This window comes from Phaseolus vulgaris, chromosome 7 (genome assembly GCF_000499845.2).
Source record: "Phaseolus vulgaris cultivar G19833 chromosome 7, P. vulgaris v2.0, whole genome shotgun sequence".
Classification (NCBI taxonomy): domain Eukaryota; kingdom Viridiplantae; phylum Streptophyta; class Magnoliopsida; order Fabales; family Fabaceae; genus Phaseolus; species Phaseolus vulgaris.
In genome coordinates this window covers 450,913-475,823 of record NC_023753.2, presented here as the reverse complement: position 1 = coordinate 475,823, position 24,911 = coordinate 450,913, and the positions used below count along the sequence as shown (strand labels likewise).

The 24,911-nt window shown below is 30.5% G+C and overlaps 4 protein-coding genes and 1 long non-coding RNA gene across 8 annotated transcripts; 1 reads left to right on the top strand and 4 right to left on the bottom strand.

The window, feature by feature from the left end:
- Positions 1-1,382: 1,382 nt before the first annotated feature.
- LOC137828048 (formate--tetrahydrofolate ligase) lies at positions 1,383-6,082 on the bottom strand. Its single transcript, XM_068634451.1, has 5 exons — positions 5,685-6,082; positions 5,286-5,435; positions 3,654-4,829; positions 2,805-2,951; positions 1,383-1,893 (listed from the first exon to the last, which is right to left on the bottom strand). Exons 1-5 carry the CDS (start codon positions 5,844-5,846, stop codon positions 1,618-1,620), a joined length of 1,911 nt encoding a protein of 636 aa, XP_068490552.1. The 5' UTR covers positions 5,847-6,082; the 3' UTR covers positions 1,383-1,617.
- A 2,012-nt stretch (positions 6,083-8,094) lies between these two features.
- LOC137828061 (uncharacterized) lies at positions 8,095-9,660 on the bottom strand. Its single transcript, XR_011083812.1, has 2 exons — positions 9,395-9,660; positions 8,095-8,776 (listed from the first exon to the last, which is right to left on the bottom strand). It is a non-coding gene; the product is annotated as an uncharacterized lncRNA (long non-coding RNA).
- A 925-nt stretch (positions 9,661-10,585) lies between these two features.
- On the bottom strand, positions 10,586-13,539 carry LOC137828060 (protein PHOTOSYSTEM I ASSEMBLY 2, chloroplastic). The gene is made up of 6 exons (XM_068634479.1): positions 13,298-13,539; positions 13,091-13,170; positions 12,447-12,615; positions 11,856-11,948; positions 11,134-11,267; positions 10,586-11,040 (listed from the first exon to the last, which is right to left on the bottom strand). Exons 1-5 carry the CDS (start codon positions 13,359-13,361, stop codon positions 11,137-11,139), a joined length of 537 nt encoding a protein of 178 aa, XP_068490580.1. The 5' UTR covers positions 13,362-13,539; the 3' UTR covers positions 10,586-11,040; positions 11,134-11,136.
- Positions 13,540-15,337: 1,798 nt separating this feature from the next.
- On the bottom strand, positions 15,338-16,743 carry LOC137827937 (high mobility group B protein 15-like). The gene is made up of 2 exons (XM_068634316.1): positions 16,417-16,743; positions 15,338-15,601 (listed from the first exon to the last, which is right to left on the bottom strand). The coding sequence occupies exons 1-2, from the start codon at positions 16,741-16,743 to the stop codon at positions 15,338-15,340; spliced, it is 591 nt and encodes a 196-aa protein (XP_068490417.1).
- Positions 16,744-19,925: 3,182 nt separating this feature from the next.
- On the top strand, positions 19,926-24,880 carry LOC137828050 (high mobility group B protein 15-like). 4 transcript variants are annotated; one of them, XM_068634455.1, is made up of 7 exons: positions 19,926-20,027; positions 21,380-21,583; positions 22,051-22,129; positions 22,702-22,864; positions 22,951-23,076; positions 23,765-24,147; positions 24,263-24,880. In XM_068634455.1, the coding sequence occupies exons 2-7, from the start codon at positions 21,414-21,416 to the stop codon at positions 24,605-24,607; spliced, it is 1,266 nt and encodes a 421-aa protein (XP_068490556.1). In that variant the 5' UTR covers positions 19,926-20,027; positions 21,380-21,413; the 3' UTR covers positions 24,608-24,880. The 4 variants fall into 4 exon arrangements, with proteins under 4 accessions (XP_068490556.1, XP_068490557.1, XP_068490554.1 ...); XM_068634456.1 differs by lacking the exon at positions 19,926-20,027 and adding an exon at positions 20,120-20,175; XM_068634453.1 differs by lacking the exon at positions 19,926-20,027 and adding an exon at positions 20,268-21,051.
- The last annotated feature ends 31 nt before the right edge of the window (positions 24,881-24,911 follow it).

Sequence of the window (24,911 nt, the reverse complement as noted above, 5' to 3'; positions counted from 1 at the left end):
GTAATTAGATTTTGGTATTAAATTTGTGAATCATATTCAACTAATGGATTAGTATTGCGTCTTTTCCCACCTCTTATTTAGTTTCTTCTTTTTAAAAATTAATTTTAATTTTAATTTATTTAAATGCATTGCTTAATCAAAGTATAAATATTTGAAACTTATATTAAAATGTATTGATTTTAAATTGTAAAATTACTTTTATTTTGGATCCATTTTTATACACATCCAATTAAACTCAAACTATTTTCATTGGGTCAAGTCACATATTTAATGAAACTCAATCTAAATTTACCCTTAAACACTCCTAATTTATTTTGTTTTAGTACGAAATTTTTTTTATATTTTCGGGTAAACGAGATCAAAATTTATGTACTTTGGTGTTGATGAATCTGTTATCATATTTTAAAAAGTATGTATATTTAATCACTATCAACTTTAGAAAAGATAATGAATTTTTAACAAATATTTAAATTCAAATATTTCTTTAAAAGTTGAGAACCAAAATGTTCAATTTATTATTATTATTATTATAAAAAAATGAAAAAATTACATCATACCATAATATCGATTATGGTAATTCAAAATCAGTGGAATTCAACTTTTCTTGAAGAACAAAATCTATTCTATTATGGTGGTTGCAAACTCTTTCATCTCTTTAACTCTTATATGTGTGAAAGGCTTTTCCTGTCACCCATAAGAGTAAACATGAGAAATTAATTATATAAAGAAAAAATATATATTGACAACTTCTTCCAATAAATAACTCTATTTTTCTACTTAAATTTTAATTTTTGGATGAAATGATGAAAATATTCTTACTTAAATTTTAATTTTTGGATGAAATGATGAAAATATTCTTACTTAAATTTTAACTTTTGGATGAAATGATGAAAATATTCTTTCTTCATATCATCAATAAGAGATTATATATTGGAACAGATTCTCAATATATCATTTCTCTAATATATCATTTCTCTAAGAAAAAAATGAGAAATTAATCAACATATTAGAAGAAAGAATCATCTTTAAGTTTTTAATAAAATATGGTGTCATAATCTCTTATATATATGACATTCATTAACTTATACTTCATGTTGAATCTCCTTTCATGTTGAATCTCCTTATAAACATCTATTTCACATGTTCAAAACTGAATCTCAATAATTTTACAGTAACACTAATCTTAACAATTTCCTCTTAATATTTTTTTTGGTTTCATATTACCTCATTCCACATAATCATAAAATCTGCTCTAGTCACAAATACTTCTAGTCACCTTATCCAAACCATCTTAACAGAAGTTTTTAATCTTTTCACCAATCAGTGCCACATTTGTACAGTTATATCTCCTCCATTTATACCAAAAATACCAGTGACCACACTCTCCAAAAATACCATTTATTTCATTGCACATCAGAAGTAGATATAAGAAAAGAGATACAATCTCTCCTTAAATTGTTTCTTTCATTCATACAGATCGCCAACATGCAAACAAACATGAAGAAAACATCAAGGAGGAATGTTACTGTGACATGACATTCATGAACATCACAAAGGGACATGCAAATGACAGACATAACGCTTTTGGTAGGTCATAGGATGAGTCATTTTTTAGGTTTAAGAGAGACCAGTGACTTTTCCAGTTGTTGTATCAATATCAATGTCATAGAAGCATGGCCTTGTTGGAAGCCCTGGCATTGTACTCATTGTTCCAACTAAAGGGTAAATAAATCCAGCACCTATACTAGCTCTTACATCCCTTATGGGTAAGACAAACCCACTTGGAGCTCCCTTTGCTGCAGCATTGTCTGAGAAAGAATACTGAGTCTTAGCCATGCAGATTGGAAGACCAGAAAATCCTTGCTTGCTATACATCTCAATCTTCTTCTCGGCCTAGTTTGATAACAAGAATGTCAAACAGGTTGTCAAAGGGTCCATCCATTAAACGGTAAAACAGAGACAAATCTTTGTAGTTAACAAATAAACAATTACGGGTACATGTAATAAGGATTGGTGTTTGGAACCTTTATGTTATTTGAGATATTTGAGAGATTGATGTTTGGTGATTCTAGTTTAACGATTTGTCCAGACTAGGAAGACGTGGTGCATTTTGTGCAGGTTTTTTGGTTTCTATATCCTCTTCGCAGGGTCGGTTTGATGGGTTTAGCGTTTGGGTGTTTGGTTTACTTATGTTTGCTGGCAAAGGCTAAGTTTAGTTGTTGGAATTTTGTGTCTTGTCTTTAGAATGTGTTCCTTTGGAGGGTTGATCTAATTGTATATCGATGTGCTTTCGTATCTTGTTATGGTATGTTAATGTGGTTGATGTGTTGTAATGTCTGTTGGATCCTCAAATGATTGGATGATAAGAAGCTTGTGTTGGAATTATTTGTATAAGGGTTGGGGCACCCATGAAGTGCCTCATTTTATTTTATTTATTCTTTACTTATAAAAAATAAACATGTAATAAGGATTAGGTAACAACAAACAATAACACTAAAACATTGTGGAGTTGTAGTTTGTGTAGTCCTTTGATGTGTGAGGTTTGTTGCTCCTGTCTTTAAGGTTGTTTTTCCCCCAAACAAACTTACACTGGGATAGAACTATGTCCATGGTTTCTATTTAGTGTTTTATTTGCTCATGCCTACTTCAAGTGATTTGCTATATCTAATATGTAGAGACATTGTGCATATTGTAGACAAGTTTTGCTGTTTTATAGGATTTATTATATTCTTCCTGTTTTAATGTTTTTTTACCATTTCCTATCTAATACAACATTCTACTGTGCTGAAGTTAACTTTCGTCACCTGCTCAGAATACTCAACGCCACTGGCTCCATATGATTTTGCTATTGCCTCTATTTTCTCTTTTATACTCAGATCCAGAGGATACAGGAACTTCAATGGCTGTGTCACATTCTCACAAGCTTTTTGAACTGCAATTCCCAGGTCAACCTGAATCATGACAAGGCACACCTTAGCAAATAGTGAACACCATTACTAATTGAATGATACCATGACTTGTATTATATACAGTGACATGCATGTATACAAACTAAATTGTGCTGCCAATTGTATACCTGAACTGGTTCCATTTACTTTAGAAGAATGATATACTCACAACCTTTGATTGATATACTGACAACTTGCTCCAGTATACAACCTTTGATTGATGATACGAAAAAAGGATATTTTCATCATTTCATGCAAAAACTGAAATTTTAGGCAAAGAAATGGAGTTGTATATAGGAGTAGATTGTCAATATATCATTTCTCTATACTTTCTCGTTTAAAAGTATGTGGTGCCACAAACACTATTTGGATATTTTATCCAACATAAATTTAAAAATTATCAGGGTATCATAAATTTAAAAATTATCAGGGTATCAATGCTCAATGGTTTCAAAAGACCAAGAAAGCAACTCAACAAACCAGGTGAAAAAATAAAGACAGCTCAAAGCTAAATTTTACATTCAAACACAGACAACTTAATCAAAAGTGATCTATTGATTGTTACTGTCATCTATTTTCTCCTTTGGTTTTACTGACTTTTATAATTCAATATCCTATACTTGTGTGTGAAGGTAAAAGGCTGGTGTGGTGTGGCCTATGGCTTCTTTGTTGCTCAAATGTAAGACAGAGGAAGTACAAACTTACAGCTCCTTTGCCACCATGGGCGTGATGGGTGCAAATTACAGCATCATAAGCTCCGGCGGCTAAAGCAGCACTCCGAACCGCATTTAGCTCGGCTTCAGTGTCAGTTGAAAACATGTTGATAGCAACTACAACATTTACACCGTAAGATTTTGTATTTGATATATGTCGTGCCATATTCACACAACCAGCCTCAACAAGGCCAACATTTTCAGTCAAATATGCATGATCAAGAGGTTTTCCAGCAACAACAGCAGGCCCTCCACCATGCATTTTGAGTGCCCTTATTGTTGCCACAATAATTGCACATTGAGGTGTCAAACCACTATAACGACACTTGATGTTCATAAACTTTTCTGCTCCAATATCAGCACCAAAACCAGCTTCAGTAACTACAAATCCACCTGGTCCAACCAACTTCAGTGCAATCTTATCAGCCACAATGGAAGAATTCCCATGAGCAATATTTGCAAATGGACCTGCATGAACAAGAACAGGAGTTCCTTCCAGGGTCTGCATAAGGGTAGGGTGAATGGCATCCTTCATCAAAACTGTTAAGGCACCTCCAACACCTAGATCATCAGCAGTGACAGGGTCACCACTCTTGCTATTTCCAACAACCATTTTCCCAAGTCGCTCTCTCATATCAGCTAAGGATGTTGTCAGTGCCAAAACAGCCATTATCTCACTAGCAACTGAAATATCAAATGCTGTTTCTCTTACCATTCCTTTCTCATCTGGTCCCTGGCCAATACTAATTTTTCTCAAGAATCTGTCATTGATGTCCATTACTCTCCTCCATGTAATTGAATCTGGGTCAATATCAAGCCTAGCAAATTTATTTACTTCTTCTGGTGTAAGATCATCTGGGTTGGTCTTTGAAATGCCAAGCTTCTTAAGACGCCTGAACATGACATCACTGAAGCTCCTTTTCCCTTCTTTATTTGGAGGGCAAAGTCTGTTAAAAAGAGCCTTATCCGACTGCGTAGACTCATGGAAAATTCGGGTATCAATTGCAGCAGCTAGAAGATTGTTTGCTGCAGTTATTGCATGAATATCTCCTGTTAGATGAAGATTGAATTCATCCATGGGGATAACTTGGCTATAGCCACCACCAGCTGCTCCTCCTTTAATGCCAAAAGTAGGTCCTTGTGATGGTTGACGAACGCAGGTGACTACCTAACAAAAAGAGACAAGATGTGGTTACATATCCACCATAACTTTGACATGCATTTGGATCTGTATAAGTGTTGGACCACCCTGAAGTGGTTCACATTAATTTACTCTTTCTTGCTGATAAAAAAATAACTTTACATGCAACTAAAAATTACAGCTTTCCATTTTTGTTATCTTGTAGCCTCCGAAGTTCTAAATGGTGAATGAACAACAAAGTTTTAAATAAACAACACTCCCAAAGGTTTCAGACCAGATAATCAAAGTAAAACAAACATCAATATGATCCAAAGATTGGATTTGCAAGCATAATTTTTTGAACAAAAACAATAACATCAGAAGATACCCCTAGTGATAGAGTTAAGAGACTGCAAAAGGCAATCAGATTCAGATTGGTATCAAATCAATAGGTAGCAGCATGGCCACTGCTGTAAATGTAGAAGTAGAAGACAAAAATATTACCTTTTTATCAAGAAAAGCACCTAAAGCTTGACAGAGCCCAACTGTGGTAGTAGATTTCCCTTCCCCAAGAGGAGTTGGAGTAATACCTCCCACAACCACATAATACCCATCTTGTGATCCTTCAAGCTCATCAAGAACTGACAACAAAACCTGTGCATCCAAATCACTCTTCAGCTAAACTATAACACTGAGATCATCACATCATGCAATCAGCCAAAATCATACACAAGTTGCTGACACAGAGAACTAAGTCATACACTGCAAACCTTTTCTAGGGTACCTACCTGATTAGTTGCATGAAACCGAAATCTAACAAAAAAAAACATGATTTGACACATACCCTCATAAAGAAACTAATAGAATCATATTCCTGTGACTCAAATCTGAATTGTGGATTACCTTGGCCTTGTATTTACCGTAAAGATCATAGTGATTGGGAGTGAGGTTGAGGTCTTTGGCAATCTGGGATATGTGAACAGGTTCAACGGAGTTAGCAATGTCTATGTCCGCAGGAACAGGGGACACAACCTCTAGCTTCCTCAGTGTAGTGGTGGAACTCATGGTGTTGAATTGGGATTCAGTTTGCAGAAACAAGGATTCAGAATCTGAAAAAACTAATGATGTTTGTTTGACTATGAAAGAGAAGAGTTTGCATTTGTTTATTATTCCTTAAATCTTATCTCTCTGTCACACTCATTTGTTTGTTTGGTTTTTATTCATTTGTTGTTTGGTTTTTATTCATTCTCTGCCAAACATCCTCAGAAGCAGACGCATAAGCGTTTTATACGAGAAATTCCACCCTTATGATTATTCACACCGTACATACATGGTGTGTGATCGAAAAAAAACAGTGGAAAATATTAAATAATAATTAAAAGTAAAGTTAATGAAAATCTATGACTTTGTTTTCGCGAACACCTATAATATTTATATAAGGTGAAGTTGTTAAATTTAAAAAATATTTATTATATTTTTGACAATTTTAATAATTTAAAAAATATATATATATATATATATATCAGTTTTTTAAAAATTTAAATTTGTATAAATTTTTATTATAATTATAAAATTAATATTAAAACATATTTATACACATAATTCATAATTATATAATATATAAATTTATGTATCGTGTTCTATATTTTAGAGAATATACGTATTTTTATATATTAATTAGTGATGGAGACATATAGATAAAAATATAGATTTAATTTTTTCCTAAAAAATAATTTTTTATTTATTTATCTCAAACTAAATAAAAAAATGTATTTTTTATGTTTATTTTTTGTCTTTCACTTGTTAATCTTTCCTGTTCCGAATTACTGTCAACTTCATTAGTTATCAAGGAATTAAAGGGTTTTTTCGGGAATTAGATAATAATTAGGAAAATAGTACCTCTTTCTTTTTTTTATGTATTTTTTAGACTAATAAAGAATATAGTAAATTTTTTCTTTGATAATTATAAATTTAATATTATACCTTTTTTCCTTGCACTTTATATTAAATGCATAAAGATATTTTTATTTTTATTTTTTCACAGGAGATCAAATTTAAACATGGGTGTTTAATAAAAATTATTCAAACTCTCTTCCACTAATCCACTGTCGTTTCATTTTCTACTTTCGTGATAAAGATGTAACCTCAATTAAAAATAGGTGAGAGGTGAAGTTATAATTAAAAAATCTTAATATTATTTAAACTTTAAACATAATAAATAAATAACAGCTTTTTAAAAGCAAATAATTAAAAAAAACAATAATTAATACGAAAGGTTTTAAGGCATCAACATTGGATAAGTTTATTAAATGAATAAATATTCATTAAATATAGAAGTATTAATAACCTTGCACCAGATCATAGATTATAGAATTATAACTGAAGAGAGAAATAATTTTTATCAGAATTGAACAATTTTGGAATCATATTATATTTGATCAAACTAGCCCTACTTTATGTTAATGCATTCATTAAGTGAATTCACTTGTATACAAGTTCTATAAAAATTAGAGTACATGATATAGATAACCAAAATTAGAGCAATTGTTTCTCTGGAACAAGATAACCAAAATTATTAGGTAATTTTACATTTTTTTTTCTCCTGTTGAAAGGAACTGCAAAGAATCCCCTGTCCCAGAAACAAAACACTCATTTTTAAAGTAGTTTCTCAACTTTCAAATTGTTGAAAATTGGAAATTGGAGAAAATGGAAGCAACAAACCCATACTTGAACAAAGACTCCAAAATCCAAGCAAAGAACAAGATCTCTCTCCTAGGACAATTGAGGCTCTTATGACTTGGAGAAGTAGTAACATGAAATCAAAACCTCTGGTTTGGCTTAACAAGATTTCTCTGTAACTGTAAACACTTTTTTTTATCTAAACCTTTGGTTTCTACACTATTGATATTCATAATTACAACTCCTGTAAAGATTAGACTGAGTTGCCAGCAGCATTCTGTTATATTCACAAAATCAAATAGAAAAAAGCCACTCCAACTGAAGTTATACCACCGCAATAAACCATTTGACAAGACAACAGCATTGTGCAACTTTTGACAAGATGCATCAGGCCAACATCACTAATTTTACGGCAGTGTGAGAGCACTATTTCTTTAAGCAATGTGCAGTGTTCACCCAGCTCACCCAGATTCTGAAATTATAATGAGAAATATTGAAGAAGGTAAGGGAAAGTAGAAAGGAAGGTAATACAATTTCAGAATGTTATAGTTATTACCAGGTGGACCAATTTGGAGATTCTCTGCTACTAATTCTCATATGTATAATGAAATATTTAGCCATTCAATGCCAAGAATTGTTTACAGCAAACATCCATGCTAATATATATGCAACAATCAAAAGTTTGGAGCCATGAAACATGGTAGTGTGTGTGTGTATATATATACACGACCATGATGATGTTTGTCATGCACAGTATTAGAGTGAAACAACTCTGATGAAATCAAGAAACAATACCATCCTATTGAAACAAAAAAATTATGGAAACTTAAAAACATGAGTTCTTGGTATACAAAAAGAGAGACAGAGACGAGCCCAGCAATTGAATAACAGATATTAAGGTAGACATTCTCCAGAATAGACAATATTTTGCATCTTCTGAACAATCTAGACTTCAAAGATCTCTTAGAGATGTACAATGCTTGCCAACAGCAATGATTCCCTTGTTCCCAATCTAATAACAACAAAAGGAGAGCAAGGAGTAAACATATGAAACTTATCCTAAAAACTTGATTAATCAACCATAAAAAAATAGGTTACATTATGTATCACAGCATATAACAGGGATCTGTAATTGACATTCATTTTCAAGTACTACCCATTCAAATGTTTTTCCTATACTACACATGGCATCATCACCGATGCTTGAGCAATCTACCAAGTGAAGAACTTGCAAGAATTTGCACCCCTGCCCCACCTCAAGAAGGCTAACATCACCTATTCTATGGCAGTAAAGCAATGCTAACTCAGTCAGATTCCTGCATACATTAAAAAGATGGGATTAGCCTCCTATCTACATAGACAACATCCTATGTAAAATATTAATAGGAAAGAAAAGTGAGTTAGTCCGCTGCTACTGATACTTATATTCACGTCTCTTATATCTCTTGTATAGTTTTTTTTTTATCAGCAATATCTCTTGTATAGTGCCCAACTTATCGGATATATACCTTATTATATAGATTATGTGTCTAGTGTCTTAAATTTTAGATATTATACGGTGTCTATGATAAAATTTTAGATATTATACGGTGTTTATGCCATATCAGTATCTGTGATTCAAAGGTTATGATTAATGGTTATGGGTCAAATACCAATAAATCAAGCATGACTTTGGTATATTTCGGACAGACTGGAAGAATAATAACTGAAACCCTAATTCTCTGGTCTGTTCAGCTCTCATCTTCCCCCTTCCCCTCTTTCCTTCTACCTATTTCTCCTTCCCACCCAAATCCTATATCAGTGGGGCATCGAGAGCATCACTGTCCATGCAACAATGTGTGAAATGGAGGACTGTGTCATTCAAATTGATCAGAGGCTTACAAAGGCATTTTACACAAGAAATGGTGGAGGGAATGAATTTCGAATCTGCTTACTTGATTACTTCAATCTCAGACATGGTCACGATCGTGAAGGTCCTCCTGAGCTGAAATCAAATTGAAAAACAGTGTATCATTGTTTTCATCTTGAAATAGGCATTGGAATTGGAAGATGCATCGAAATGCAATGCAATTATGCAATGCCTATTTTCAAAATGAAAACAAGAAAGCCCTGTTTCCATTCAAAGTCGCATGGCAGATGCAAAACCCTAAACACTCTCTTCAGATCTATCTCATCTATTGTTTCTTCTTCATTTCCAAATCCACAGAACATCACAATACAATAAATACCCTTCACACCGCTTCATTACGTCAGCCCTAGTCTTTACTTCTTCTTCTTCCCACTACCTTCAACAACTTCTCTTTTTTATTGAGTAAAAAATCTAATCTAATAATCCATGAAACATATTGATTTAATTGGTTTATTTTATTCATTTTTTTTTATAAATGTTACTCTTCTTTTAAAAGTTTGGTTTCAATAATTAATACATTTTCAATTCCTTTTAAAATTAAATTTGTTAAAGTTCTATAAAAGAATAAAATGTATCAATAAATTAATTTTTATAGAAAATGTTTATCATTCTTTTAACATTCCATAAAAACCAAAAGAAGAATTTTAAATTTACAAGTTTTATTTTATAACAATTTTTAATATGTATTGTTATTAGATTTTAAATGTTTACAAATCCAAATCAATTCAAGCAATTTCGATTTTAATCCACTATCAATGTTTTAAATAAATCTTCAATTATTTTTTTAATAGATTCCGAATACCCTATAATAATAAAAGCGTATGTACTAGTTAGGATTCTTGTACAGACAAAAAATGTCTCTTTTATCCCCCTCTGATCTCTTCCCACAATAAAAAAAAGTATTTTAATTTTCCTTCAAAATAAGTGATAATTTTTTTTCATTTTCATTTCACTTTTTCCTCAAAAATCCAAACATATTTTTCACTCGATTTTATCTCTCTTTTTTCTTTTTCATCACACTTTCTTTCATTTTCCTTCAGATTATGCTAATTTTTGTGATAATCTCACAGCAAATGAAATATAAGCAAATGTTTTGCAAACTTACAAGGTTACTCTTTTAATAACTTCTATAAATGACAAGTTTTATGCAATTTTGACCTTGATTATTCTGACGATTCCTTACATACTCATTAATTTTTTAAAGTAGTGCAATAAATTTCGCAAAAAAGTTATAATCTACATATTATTAATGAGTCATGATATTTAAGGTCTTTAAGGATTTATTACCTTAAGTGTGCACTATTTGCATTGACCCTTATGAATGGAATCTTAAGTAGGGGGCAAACATTTACAGATTTACTAGGTATCTGAATAGGAACAGAAATGACTACTCTTGCTGGAAGTATTTGCTCCATGTTTACATAATATATGGGTCTTGAAACTCAATACAGTCTGCACGAACATACCACTGGACATTTTCATACAGAACCATGAAAATCATTAGGTTGATAACCAAGCCGATGGTTAAGAGTTCTGTAATGAATGCAGACCAAAAATAGAAGCAAAAAACCCTCCGCAACATGTTCTGTGCCAGAAGTTGATTACCATTGCGGTCACTGGCTTTTTTAACTGGTGAAGAGTATTTGACCTCAGTTTTGCTCAAATTTACGTCTGAAAGGGATGTAGTATAGTGAACAACCGCAACAGAAGATTAGTATTGAAGACACCAGTGACTTTGCAAGAAGCATGAGGAAGAAAGTTTACCTTCTAAGAGTTTGGAATTAGCCGTCCATTATACATCTTATCGAGCAGTTTCCGTGCATCGGGCCTCCTTAGGAGACCTTTATTGTTTGGCAAACCGGTTCCTAAACAAACAGGGCAGACAAGCTTTCCTCGACCTGTAGTATTATAAATAAAAAAACTGAGATAAAACAAAGAAAAAAGAATAATGAATATTTCTTCTATTTTCTTTTCCTTAAAGCAAAGAGTCTGGTTAAAGAAACATAATGTAAATTAAAAGTCAATAAAAACTAGAATTAAAAGATTAGACATAAGAAAGACAAATTAAAAGACTATAAATAAGTAAAAAAGAAACAACTAAAAATTAGAAAGAAAAAATTAATATTAGCTTCTTTTTAAAAAATTTGTATCCATATCTTTTGTTATATAGTTTATACTATGTTAATGATCAATCATACAAGTGAACTCTGCAGAGGCCAATACAAGAAAAACAGTGTTACGTTTGGATAAGTTAAAGAAAGGACAGGGAAGAGATGAGAAAAGTGACCCGACCAACCCTAGCTTGAATGTTTTTCTCGGAGGGGAAGGTCATTCCCTATGCTTTAACTCAAAGAACAGGATAATAGTTCCCTTATTTTGAGTATATCCAAAGAGAGGTAACTTCCCCTCCCTCCCTTATCCTTTCCCTCCACTCAACCACTTCCATACGTAGCATAAAAGCAAGTAGTAGAAAATGGAGTTCATACCATAACAATTTGGACACTCAGTAAATTCGTAAACATCTTTAGCTCGCTTCCTGTTCAGAGCTTTCCATTTTCCTGTACCACCACACATGTCACCTAAATGAAAAGGTAAACATTGTATGTATTAAGAAACATCCACTGGTCTCACATTGATAAAATTGAAACATATGCATCAGGAATAACATGGAAACAATCTTCACCAACCCAACAATCAATCACATTAATACATTATATTAACCAACTTGTTTTAATTAGCAAGTATTTAACTCATAATGTCTACCTACCGAACTTTTGAAATGGGAAGCAGAATTATACACTAGCAAAGTCGGATAAAGATCAAATTGTCTCAGTATTTCTATTTGCTTATGGTCATCGACTCATCCTCAACATCTTACAGAAACAAGGTTCAACTCCGCCAAGATTTATAATTGCAGAAAATTTTATTTCTCTTCTCAAAAGAGTAATGTAGGAACTACTAAATAAATGAGCTTATAAAATGGAGACACGCTGTTATGGATTATATCCCATTTGTAAATCCAGATCATGCAATTAAGAAGAATGAAGCACAGAAAAAACAATTTTATCACAACTTACAAAGCACAGCACCACTTCCCAAACAATTTCTGCACGCAGGTTTTTCCATTATTCCATCCACAGCGGTTGCCTTAGGAACTAAAATAGGTGCGGCATAATCACTAATCAACACTATAGTTGAACACAAACACGAAAGACAATGACGCCTGGAAAACGATACTTGGAGTTCCTGCAATGGAGGATGAACTTTCGATTAGTATATGCGATTCATTAGATGCTTCGGGGGAAACTAAACTACCAAACTACAATCACAACAAAGTCTTTGCACAACTTTGAGATTTATATCATGTGTTCATTTCTATATAAATAATGTTGCAACTTATGGCACATGCCCCTAACTTACAACCAACTTGTTAACTTGCTATTTGATTAAGAATTAATCAAATTCAATTATGTATTGAAGGTAGAATGGTTACAACCATGGTATAATTTCTCTAGGCTCACGAATCAAATAATCATGGCTATGCTTAATGGCTTAATCTTTCATGTTCCATAAACAGAAAGTCATTATTACTCAAAGTTTTGATTTGAGCCACAATGCAATGCAAATGCACAGAATATACGAGTAATTAGTTAGCAAATGTTGTTTTGGTTACAATTCATTGATTAAAATCGAATAACAAAACCAAGTCCGTTTGCTTCACCTTTGAGGAGTGGTCTGTGTGAGCGGAAGCAGAAGCGTCATTTTGATGGCTAAGGCTCGATTTAACCACATGAGCTTTTCCTGAAAACAACGCAACTTCAATTGATGAAAATTCAAATAACGAAAGAAACTTCCATTCAAAAAACTAACTAACTTGATTTTGCAATCTGAAATTTGAATCAACGCAGATAGAGAAGCAAAAACCGACGTGGATTTTGAGTTGGAGATGGAATTGGAATCCGAGGAAGGCATCGAGGAAGAAGAGACGCCATGAGAAACCTGCAACTGCAACTTCACTTGCTAGAAATTCATTGATGGCTATGGAAGAAGACGAAGAGATAAAGATTTGGTTTGGCGCGTGTAGGGCAGAGAGGACCCAATTGATAGGTCAAAATGTCCTCCACGTACTCCTCCATTCAAATCCCTAATCTAAAACCACCATGGCATTTTCAATAACTTTCTTAATTAATTATTTGTTATATTAATTTCCTAAATTAATTATTTTATATAATCTTTTTTTTTTTTAATTTCAACTTGTAAAAATCATTTGTTAAATACGTTATAGGTAGGTTAATATATTTTTTTATGATTAGATGAAATTTTCTCTAATCCTTTTGAATCCATGAGTTAATGAAATTAATGGAAAAAAAAATTAAAATATATATATATATATATATATGAATGATGGTGACTTTTTTACCTTTACTAATAAAAAAAAGTTAAGAAAAACTTATTAATTTCGTTTAATTAATTAATTTTCAATTTAACTCTTACATTTAATGTGGTCAATGGACTTTTTAGAACCTGACAAATATGATAAAATAAAATGAAAAATATTTTTTATAATTTGAAATATGTACATTTTGAATGTATGTAATCATATTTAATTATTATACTTTGAATGTACGTTCTTTCTACTTATTGAAAACTCAATTGTAATAATTTGTTTAACTACTGATATAAGAAGAAGATACTCATATAATTTTAAAATTGTAAAGTAGAAAATAATAAAAATTAAATATAACATTATAAATATACATTCATTTACTCGATAAAGTAAGTAAAATAAATTTATTGTATTATAATAATTACTTAAACAAGAGGCATGAAAATAAAATAAAACAAAGTAATTATCGTGAACTTGCCAATGTCGATGTTATAAACAAAATTAAAAAATGGGAAAAATAAAAATATCTAGACACATTATCATATATCTATATTTTTACTTATTTTAATATATAAAAAAAACAATTAAAAGTTTATGTAAGGATTGAAATTTTATATTCATAACACTAAAATTAGAATTTAAATTTATAAAGAATATTGCTTCTCTATCTTGAGAAAAAAAAATCATATAACTTTGTTTCCAAATCAATTTTAGAGAATATGAAATTCAATCAGACAAAACAAGGCTTCCTCCCTTTTTTTAGCATTTTTTATTTGAATTAGATTTAAATGCAATAACATAAAACATTTGGAGTATCATTCTTTAATTAAAAAATGAACTATTGATTTTGATTAAAAAATAATAATATTTAAAATCAATAATTAGTATATTTTTCACATATTTATTTGTTATGATTTTAAGTGTTAGTTTTTTCTACTATCCTATAAAAACGAACATGAAAAATATTATATAAGAAAAATAAAGTAATCATTATTAAATATTAGATTAAAAGTGGTGTCTTAATTTTTTTTATTTAAAATATTTATAATTTATTGAGAAAAAAATAAACTGATATTTTCGAAGTTCATGGATATTAGAATTTTATAATATATAAATTGATACAAATCTTATTTTATAAGTTGATTTTATGAAATTAAATTAGATTTAAAATATATTTCTTAACATTATATCAGAATATTTTAAATATATTTTAATATTCTAATCTAATGAGAATTTATTGATCAGAATATTTTGAACATATTCTAATCTAAAGGTAATTTATTGAGTTGGTTTTTATAAAATTAAATTATATTTAAAATTTATTTCTTAATATTTTCTGAGTAAGTTTATGACATAATTTACTTTTTAACATGATTTCTCCAATAAATATTCCATCCAAAAACCAATGATAAAATTAAACAATAATAACTAAAGAAGTAAACTAGCAACATTTTATTGTTACATTCATGCACCACCTACCATCATCAACATCTAAACTTAGAACACAAAATGACAAAATAGTGTCTCAAATCTGAAGTTGTAACAAAATCTTTGCACCACTTTTGAAGAAGCTCATAAACCCTAATTGGGTGAATTTTCTTTTGAACCCAAATAGTTTGTTTCAATCTCCATTACTGCATGAGGCATTGCTTTCACACCAAAACCTCTATCTTCAAACCCTTCTTCTCCACTTTCAACATCCAACATCTCTGTGTCTGGTTTGGGAGGCCATTGTCGAAGTGGCACAGCATCAGTGATAATTGGACCCATTTTCAGCTTCTCCACATAATCCTCCATTTCTACTATGTACCTTTCTTTATCCTTCATTGCCATCTCTTGATAAATCTTTAGAGAACACAAACTACTGCATTAGTACAAACTTTGAAGATCTTTTACTCATTGTTACCATAAAAAAATTGATCTTCTTCATTTAAAAAGAATAATCATTATTTTATGTCACTTCTTACTTATTTAAGAAATGTCTACATACTCAAACAACACTTTTTATAGTTTTTTTTTTCTGTAAGGATGAAAATAATAATTTTATATTTTTTAGAATGAAAAAATAAAATATTTCAAAACCCTAATAGAAAAGGTAAACAACTATTTCAAATATTGAAGTGAAAGATAACATGATTTTCTTTATATATATATAATATTTTGGTTATTTTTTTTTCATAAATAAATACAAATGTTGATATAAGTAAGGTCATTTTTATCTTTTATTATTAAAATGAAATTGTTTTTTAAAATTGAAAAAGTTATGTTAAATTTAAAATTATTTTATTGTAAAAAAGTTGTATCATGAATAAGTCGTATCATTGACACGATTTTAATTAAGAAAAAAAGTTGTTATTGTGACATGACTTTAATTTAAAATAATTATTAATTAGTTTGTGTAAGTTTTTTTACACTTATAAAAATTAAAACACCTGAAATATTTTGTTCTAAATTATTAATTTTTGCTAATAAATAAACAAAAATTCAAAGTAATTATAAAAAAATCTTGTGACATTAACACCACTTCTTCCCTAACATTAAAAATGACTCAATTTTGATAATAAGTCTCATTTTAGTAAAAGAAAAAAAAAAACAAAGATGCATATATGAACATATATTTATGTTGTATAAACCATGATGATGTTGAATAGATTTGATACCATCTTTTGGGATAGTTTTAACTTTGACCAAAGTTCACCAATGATCCTAGGAATCTCTCCCTCTTTTCCTTGGTGAAGTGGCTTGAGTTTTGCATGTTGTTCAGCAAAGAAGAAATTGTAGCCACTTCTGCTATGTTTTGGATGAACAGGAACTCTCTTTTTCATCTCTGATCTCTTCCTCTGTGGTGGATTATGAACACTTTCATGCTCCTCTGCCACTTCATAAACTATTCCTTTCAGTGTCTCTGATCCCATTCTCACTCTAACTATGTATCCACTTTCAAATTTTCCATCAATCACTCCAACCACTGCAGATTCTGCTGCCATTGCTGAGACCACAAAATCATACATTCAACAATATTACTTAATAATCATAAAATGTGTTTTATAATTAAAAAAATAATAAATAAATATTGACATTTTAAAGGGATACAATCTTTATACAAAGATAAATAGAAAAATAAGATAAAATCTTACATTCTAACCTAATCTAAATTAATCTTCTAATAAAAGTTTTCGACTAACTCAACACTCAACAATATTATCTACACAATAACTCACTCTCGACAACCATCAGAATATACTAATATATCATAATTCAAGAATTCATCAAAATTAAAAACAACATAAAACATAAACAAAATCACAGTTAAACATAAATTTTAAATTTTTTTAAAAAAAACAAATTTTAGTCCTAATAATAAAGCAGTTAAGAAGGAAGAACATGTAAATAAGAATTTACAAGAAATTGCAATTATGCAGATCTCTTCAACCAAATGCAAGTTCCTTATGTCACATAATAACACTTACATATATATATAATTGATTAAATGATTATATTGTTTGTTAATTGAAAATTAGGTTAACATATTTTTTTAGAATAATTATTACACTAGTCAAAATATTTACAATATCTGACCATGTATTGTTGACTGAAAGTCATGTAGTGTAAGTGCATTTTAATTAAATTTATTAAAAATGTATAATTGTTGTGAATTAAAGTAGATTAATGATTATAATTGAATTTAATAATTAATTCAAAGTAACTACTCGTATATTTAATTAACTTTTTGTCAAAGTTACAAATCATATTTTCAAATAACTAGTTTGAATATAAGGAAATTTCTTTTCAGGTCAATTGAGTGTTATTATTACAATTCAGATTATATTAAGCATTTAACTATTGATTTTTTTTTTGTCAAAGACTCAAAAGTAAAAAAATCTGTAAAAAAACAAAGAGAAAAGGATATTTTGCATTTGGATTTTGAGTTTAGTTGAGTTTAGCTTAAAATATGTTTACAATTTCATTCAAAAAACTTACAAAGAAAGTAAATAAATTTAACTAGTTAGAAAAACTTAAAAGATCTAATGGATTTTGTTTTCAAATAAATTATTATTTGTTTTCTAAATATTATTATTATTAAATTTTATATAGAAAAACTAGCATGATATTTATCACACCAATGCATCTCAATTAAAGCATAAATAAACATTAATGATAAATATTTTTTCATTATCTAAATGTAACATGTTTTACTAATAAATCACTTATAGAATAAATCAAACATCTAGTTAATATGAGAATTTTAGGAAGAATGTTGAGAATTTCTATTTCTAAAGAGATAGAGTTTATAGAAAATGAATAATAAATTAATTATATATCTATTAAAAATATTTATTTATTTATTTAAAAAGGATTCACAATTTCAAGAATTATAATTTGGTAACAATTAGTAAATATTTTAAATTTAGAAATTGAACAAACTATTTTTTTTTTAAAATAGGTCGTTAATATTTGATGCTCAATGATCTAAAAAGAATTATTTATTAAATAATTTTTTTGACAAAAAGTTATGTTAAAAATTAATTAAGAAATTGAGAAAAAATTTAGCTTAATAAATCCCTTATAAAAGAATGAATGGAAAAATATATTTTAATAAATCAAATAAGTTATATCTTGATCGTTAAACTATTACTTTTTACAATAGTTGCAAAATTTGAAATTATTTTAATTATAAATAAAAGTAAATTATTCTTTAGGAAACTTCAAACTTCTTTTTAATCTCTGGACTTCTAGATTTTCTCCATCTTTTATTAATATTATTTTTTAATATCAAGATTTGTACATGTTTAAATTGCACATTGATGTAAGAAAGTTTGCTGATTTATACAATGACTACTTCAAGAAAATTATGTAATATTTTTTAACGACCAACCGTTAAAAAAATTTATATAACTTTTTTTATGATTGTGGATTTGATAAAAATTATTATATAAAAAAAATTATAATTTTTTTTTTTAAATCCAGTTCTTTCTAAAAAAAAATCAAACTTTGTTTTCTTCTAATTCCATATAATATTATTGTCCTCATTCATTCATTTAAAAGCCTTAATATTTCAATTTATTTTAGTAAAATTCTTTCACCCATCTTCTTTCATCACAATTGAATTCAACCTTCCATTTTCTCCATTCACTCCAATTCCCAAACAAAAAATTATTAGAAAATAACAACCTAAATCAATTTTACAAATTTATATAAAAATTATTAATTAAAGAATGAACAACCTAAATCAATTTTACAAATATATATATATTCATCTTTGGTTTATGTGATTTCCAACATTATCGTGTAAAGAGAAAGAGTGCATAGAAAATGTCAACAAAGAAAAATAAATATTGATGGTTGTTCAAGTTGGAATAACTCAACCTTTCTTTTAGTTTTTTTTTTTATAATTTAAAATTCATTTTAATGAAATTTATATTTTCATTAAATTCTTAACACTACTTTGCACAATTGTTACCAAATTAGTATGGTAATATATTTGTCAAACTAAATTGTTACCAAATTACTTTGCATAATTGTCTCTTTAAAAATATTAATTTCTTTCATTAGACTTAATCTCTGCTCATTAAAATATTTTCATTTTTTCTTATTAATTCATTTTCTTTCTATTCTCTATAAATTTTTTTCAAAAGAAATAATTTCGACCAATAATAATTATGACATACTTAAGTAATATGATTCTTGTTAATTACATCCTCATTTTATATATTAATATACATATATATATATAAAATAATAATTTTTTTAAATTTAATTTAAAAATATAGAAGAATAATTTTGGTTATTAATAATCCATAAAAACAAAGTCTTTGTTATTTTTATAAAACTAAAGATAAGATCTAAGGTAAATAAAATAGATAATATTATGTGGTTCACATAAGCCTTCTGCAAGTTGTTACAGATTTGAGGCCCATTATTTCAGCCCTATTAACAATTTTTAAAAAATTATTATTACCGAGAAAATTTGAAGAAGATGTAAGAATTATTATTTTTTAAATACAAAAATAATGGATTAAATTAAAATGGAAAATTGAGTGTAGAAAGACGGAAACACCCTTTGAATATGTGGATGAATGGAGAAGTTATGGAGGGTAAAAGCGTGAAAAATTTGTAGGGTTATTATTTTTCTTCTTCATCATCGAATTCATTGACACCTTCGGAATCTATATTATAATAACAGTGCCATTATTATTGTGTTTAAAAGCTTCTTCCTTGCTGTCATTTCATTTGCATGATGAGAAGATGATGATATCTTCTGTTACCGTTGGTAAATTAATCTTCACATTTATAATATCATCATATATTATTACTATTTTTATATTTTGTCTTATATATAATTAACAAAACCTGATGTTTCTCATTTCATTTCATTTCTTTTCTGCTTCTGGATTTGCATCTTTCATATTCTTTTTAGTGTAAGCTACAGTTATATATTCTCTTTATTATTATTTTATTTCTTTTCCATTTCTTTAATGAAATATAATGCAAAGAAACTTGCATACACACAAAAGGTGCACACTTTACTGTGATGGGTAATCTTTGCTTTGGGAATTTCTATTTTCTTTATTGGCCTCCATTAGAGGGTGGTGGTGCAATGCAACCAGGACAAGAAATCTGATTTTGATTTTCTTTGGGAAAAAAAAAGTTCAAGTTTCTGATGTTTCTTGGTATTGGAGGAATGGATTTGCTGGCATCATGATATCAACCCCACAATTCTTTTTTACCCTGAAACAGTATCAAATTTTAGAGAAAGATCATTAAATTATGCATTGTGTATTTATGTATTGTAAAAAATGGTTTTCCAGGGTTATGTTAAAGATAGAGATATAGATATAGATATAGATGCATATATATATATAGAGAGAGAGGGAGAGAGAGAGAGGGAGATTACGTAATTACAATAGAATAGAATACCATCCTATTCTACCAATGTCAGGGTTCAGTTATAGGCTACATAGGTCTGTGAACAGTGCCTGGGGTTTGGGAGAGACTAGAAAGGGACTTTGTAGAGAGTCTTTATTACAATAGTCTAAAAAGGTTTTTCTTGGTTAGCCACTGTTGTTTCAAAGGCCAGAGACCTGAGCTTTGTTTGATGGGTTCTTGCTGTTACATCCTCGGTAATCTGAGGGAATTCATGGCTGTGTCACAGCTTTTCTGTACCATAATACCCTTTTCTTGGGCTTTGTATCCTCCTTCACACTGCAAGTTATTTCACCACCACCCTTCAGCCTGTTGTGTGTCCTCCTATCAGGGTTTGTGGCTTGTTTCAGTCCTGAACCTCCTGCTGCACGGTGATTTTATTGGCTTCTCTTTCTTTATTGGTTTCCTTTTTTTTTTTATATATTTTATTTCATGGGACAATTTTTTCTGCTTCTTATCCTGTGAACTTGTCTGTTTCTTTTTACTTTTTTGTCTCCATTCTTTTCTTTTGTTGTCTGCATGTAAGCCAATCCATTCATCATTAATGTTTTTCCTTTTCATATCTGTAAATGCTGCTGGGTGATTTTCAACGTACCAATGTTTTTCTTCTCCCTCTGGTTCCTTCTTTTTCTTATTCCCCTCATCCCCTTCTGCTGTGCTATCAAATGTTAAACTTCTGTGTTGTTGATGGTGGGGCAGGAAATTACTGAAGATTAAAATTACCGAGTAGTTAATGGCATCAACTTCTGGCGTTGGTAGCAGCTCAATACCCATCAAAGATGTAGCCACGAGCTTTCGTGCATATCCTCTTCCTCTAGCAAGATATGAGGAGATTGTAGAGAATTCCCAGCTCTTCATGTTTACCTTGGAGAAGCTTCACGCATCTATGGGTACCAAGTACATGTAAGCTCCCTGGATATCATTTGGGTGTTACCTATACAAGTATTTTCTTTATTTACAAGTGTTCTTACGTGTCAAAAAACTTTGAGGCCTATATAAACTGTAAGAGAGGGCAGTGGGTGTTGGCTTGAAAATCAATAGGTTCTTTCTGAAGATATGGAATGCAAACTTGTCATGCCATATTCCTTGCATCGTGGTCTATAGTTATCCATATTGATTTTGAGAATGATATTTTATGATTCTACCTAAGAAATCTAAGCATCATTCTTTGCTTTGTTAATTAGTTTAAAATAATTATGATGGGACAGTGTCTGCAACGGGCCTCAGCATATAATCTGTAGTTTTTGGAAGTATTGTGCCCTTCTAATTAATGTCTTTTAATTGCACAACTTTGTTAATTCAAAAGGCCAGGGGCCCCTCCCACAAATACCACTTTTAGTTACTGTTGTTGCATTTTAACTTTGTTGCAGGATTCCTATTGTTGGTGGAAGAGAACTAGATTTGCATCGTCTCTTCATTGAAGTGACTTCCCGAGGAGGGATTGCTAAAGTAAGATGTGATTATGACTCCCTTTATGCTTCTTTACTTTTGCATGTCTAATGCCCGTGACTGGTGAATTGGAACAAGACAATTTTTCTGGTAATAACTTGTATTTATATTACCAAGAGGACAAAGAGGTACAGCACAAATGTTTCCACAAATTTCGTCAAGTAGTAAATAATTTATTGAACAATAAGCATTGCTGTGAGATTATTCTATCAGCATGTATTAAATCAACTAATATTTCCTGGTGTTCAATGTCAACTTTGCGGGTTCAAATAACACACAATGTTTTTACAACAAATTTACAGGCGGTTATTGAATATGCACGAAAGCTGGCTGAAATGTTTCTGTTCTCAATATGTCAGTGAATCTTGTGAATTTCCCTTTTCATTACCTTGATGTTTTTACAACAAATGTTTTTGGGTATCTTTTGTCCTCCATACTTGTATGGCTAATATTATGGCTGGAATGGAAATAACGCTTGCGTTTTTGTATGATATTCTGGCAGAAAATTGTGAATTATTTTCACCATTCTGGTTGTAGTGCTAAAAGTTATATCTGGTTCATGTGTCTTGCAGATAATTAGAGAGAGGAAATGGAAAGACGTAACTTCAGTCTTCAATTTTCCTTCAACAGCTACAAATGCTTCATTTGTGTTGAGAAAGTACTATGCTTCACTGCTCTACCATTATGAACAAATCTACTTTTTTAAAGCCCGGGAATGGGACCCTACTGCTCCTGGTAATTTCATTTAAACCATATTGTTGGTTTGAACTAATGTTTAGGATGGGTCCGTTCTAACATAAATCTTCATTTCTCTTTGACAGATATTTTGCAGAACCAATCAACCCTGGTAGTTCCTCCTCCAAAAATTCAGTTTCCACAGTCTTTGTCAGAAATTCAACCCGGTGTTTTTCAACAGTCAAATGTTAATGCTGCTAAATTGCCTGAAGGTCTCTTTACTCATTCTTTTCTGCCCAAAACAATATTAATTACTGATCACAATTTACCCATCAAAAGAAAAAAGGGGTTTGTTATGGTCTTGATAATTTTTTAAGCCTTGGCTTGGCACCTTTTAAGACTATATTTGGAATGATAGAAAATGGTGGAATGGAATAGAATGACACCGGTAGCCATTTTTTAATTGGCTACAGTAAAAGTTGAATGGAACTTATTTTGTGCATTGTATCAATGCCCATTTTGTGCATCATGAAATTGTTTTCTATCTATTTTGAATTTTTGTGGCATATTTTTATATACGAGCTTGCGTTTATTTGACTGACTTGTATTGATTTGGCTATAATATTAATCTGTATGAAAGATCATTTGCAAAAGTGAGATGTCTTGTAAAACTCTCAGGTTTACCAGAATTTAACTACTTATTTTGTTACTAACAGTTGAACTTGTCTTTTTGATATGGCTATGGTGTTATTTTGTGCTTAAGATCATCTGCAAAATTGTAATCTTTGTAAACAAATGGTTACAAGAAGTTGACCAATTTTTATATTCCTAAAAGATTTGAAGTTGGACTTCTCTTTTTTGTATCGTTTTTTGATGATCATCAACTATTCAATGTCTTTAACTCAGACTGTTTGATTATTTGATAAGTAGTAGTAATGCTCATTCTCTTGTGGTCTTCAGCAATGGCAACATCTTCGGCTGGGCCACCTCCAGTCATTGGGGTCATTGACGGGAAATTTGAAAGTGGTTATCTAGTTACTGTCACGATTGGCTCAGAGAAACTCAAGGGAGTACTTTATCAAGCTCCCCAGAATCCTGTATTGCACGCATCCGATCATAATAACAGCGCTTCTGCTTCAGCCGGTGTCCATCGGCGGCGACGCAGGAAGAAATCAGAGATAAAAAGAAGAGATCCTGCTCATCCAAAACCAAATAGAAGTGGGTACAATTTTTTCTTTGCTGAACAGCATGCAAGGTTAAAGGCACTTCACCATGGAAAGGACAGAGAGATTAGTAGGATGATTGGTGAACTTTGGAACAAGTTAAAAGAATCAGAAAAGACGGTAAACAATTTCTTTAATGTATTCTTTTATGCAGGATAGAGCTCATGCATTCAGTTTTTTTCTTGTATCATGTGTGATGTATTATATTAATGCATTCAGTTTGACTGTCCTATAGGTTTATCAGGAGAAGGCCATGAAAGATAAAGAGAGGTACAGAGCAGAAATGGAGGATTATCGGGAGAAACTGAAGATGGGTCAAGTTATCAGTGATGCTGTGCCCCTTCAACAACGACTCCCTGATGGAGATGCTGACATGTTGGATGTTGACATGAAAACGGATGAAGCTGAGGGAGATTCCCTTCAAACTCCAGAGGAGAGTAGTTCTGGTGGAAGTGACTATGAAGATTATAATAAAACTGCAGAAAGAGGTTTTGATATGGATGCATTACCTGTATTAGGAATGGATGCAGAAACAAGCTATATGGGTTCAGAAGAGAAGTCATCCAAAGGGGGTTTATGAGCTTATCTGGGTGAGAGGGATTAGGTGGCTGACTTTTAGTAGAGATTTTCTTGTGATAAACTAGAAGCTGAGATGAGATGCAGTGGAGGTTTGAGGTAGGATTAAGTTGCAGTGCAGTGCTTAACTGTGAATTTTGTCATTTCAATGTTTTAACTTCAAATGGTTCATGTTGGCATCATGCTATATGCTATGTTGCTAGTGTACATTTGGCATGTTGACATGGATCATGGTAGCTAATGATGGAAGAATAAAATGTTGCCCACTTATTCTGTACTTCTTTTTGGTCACTGCTTCTTTGAGACTA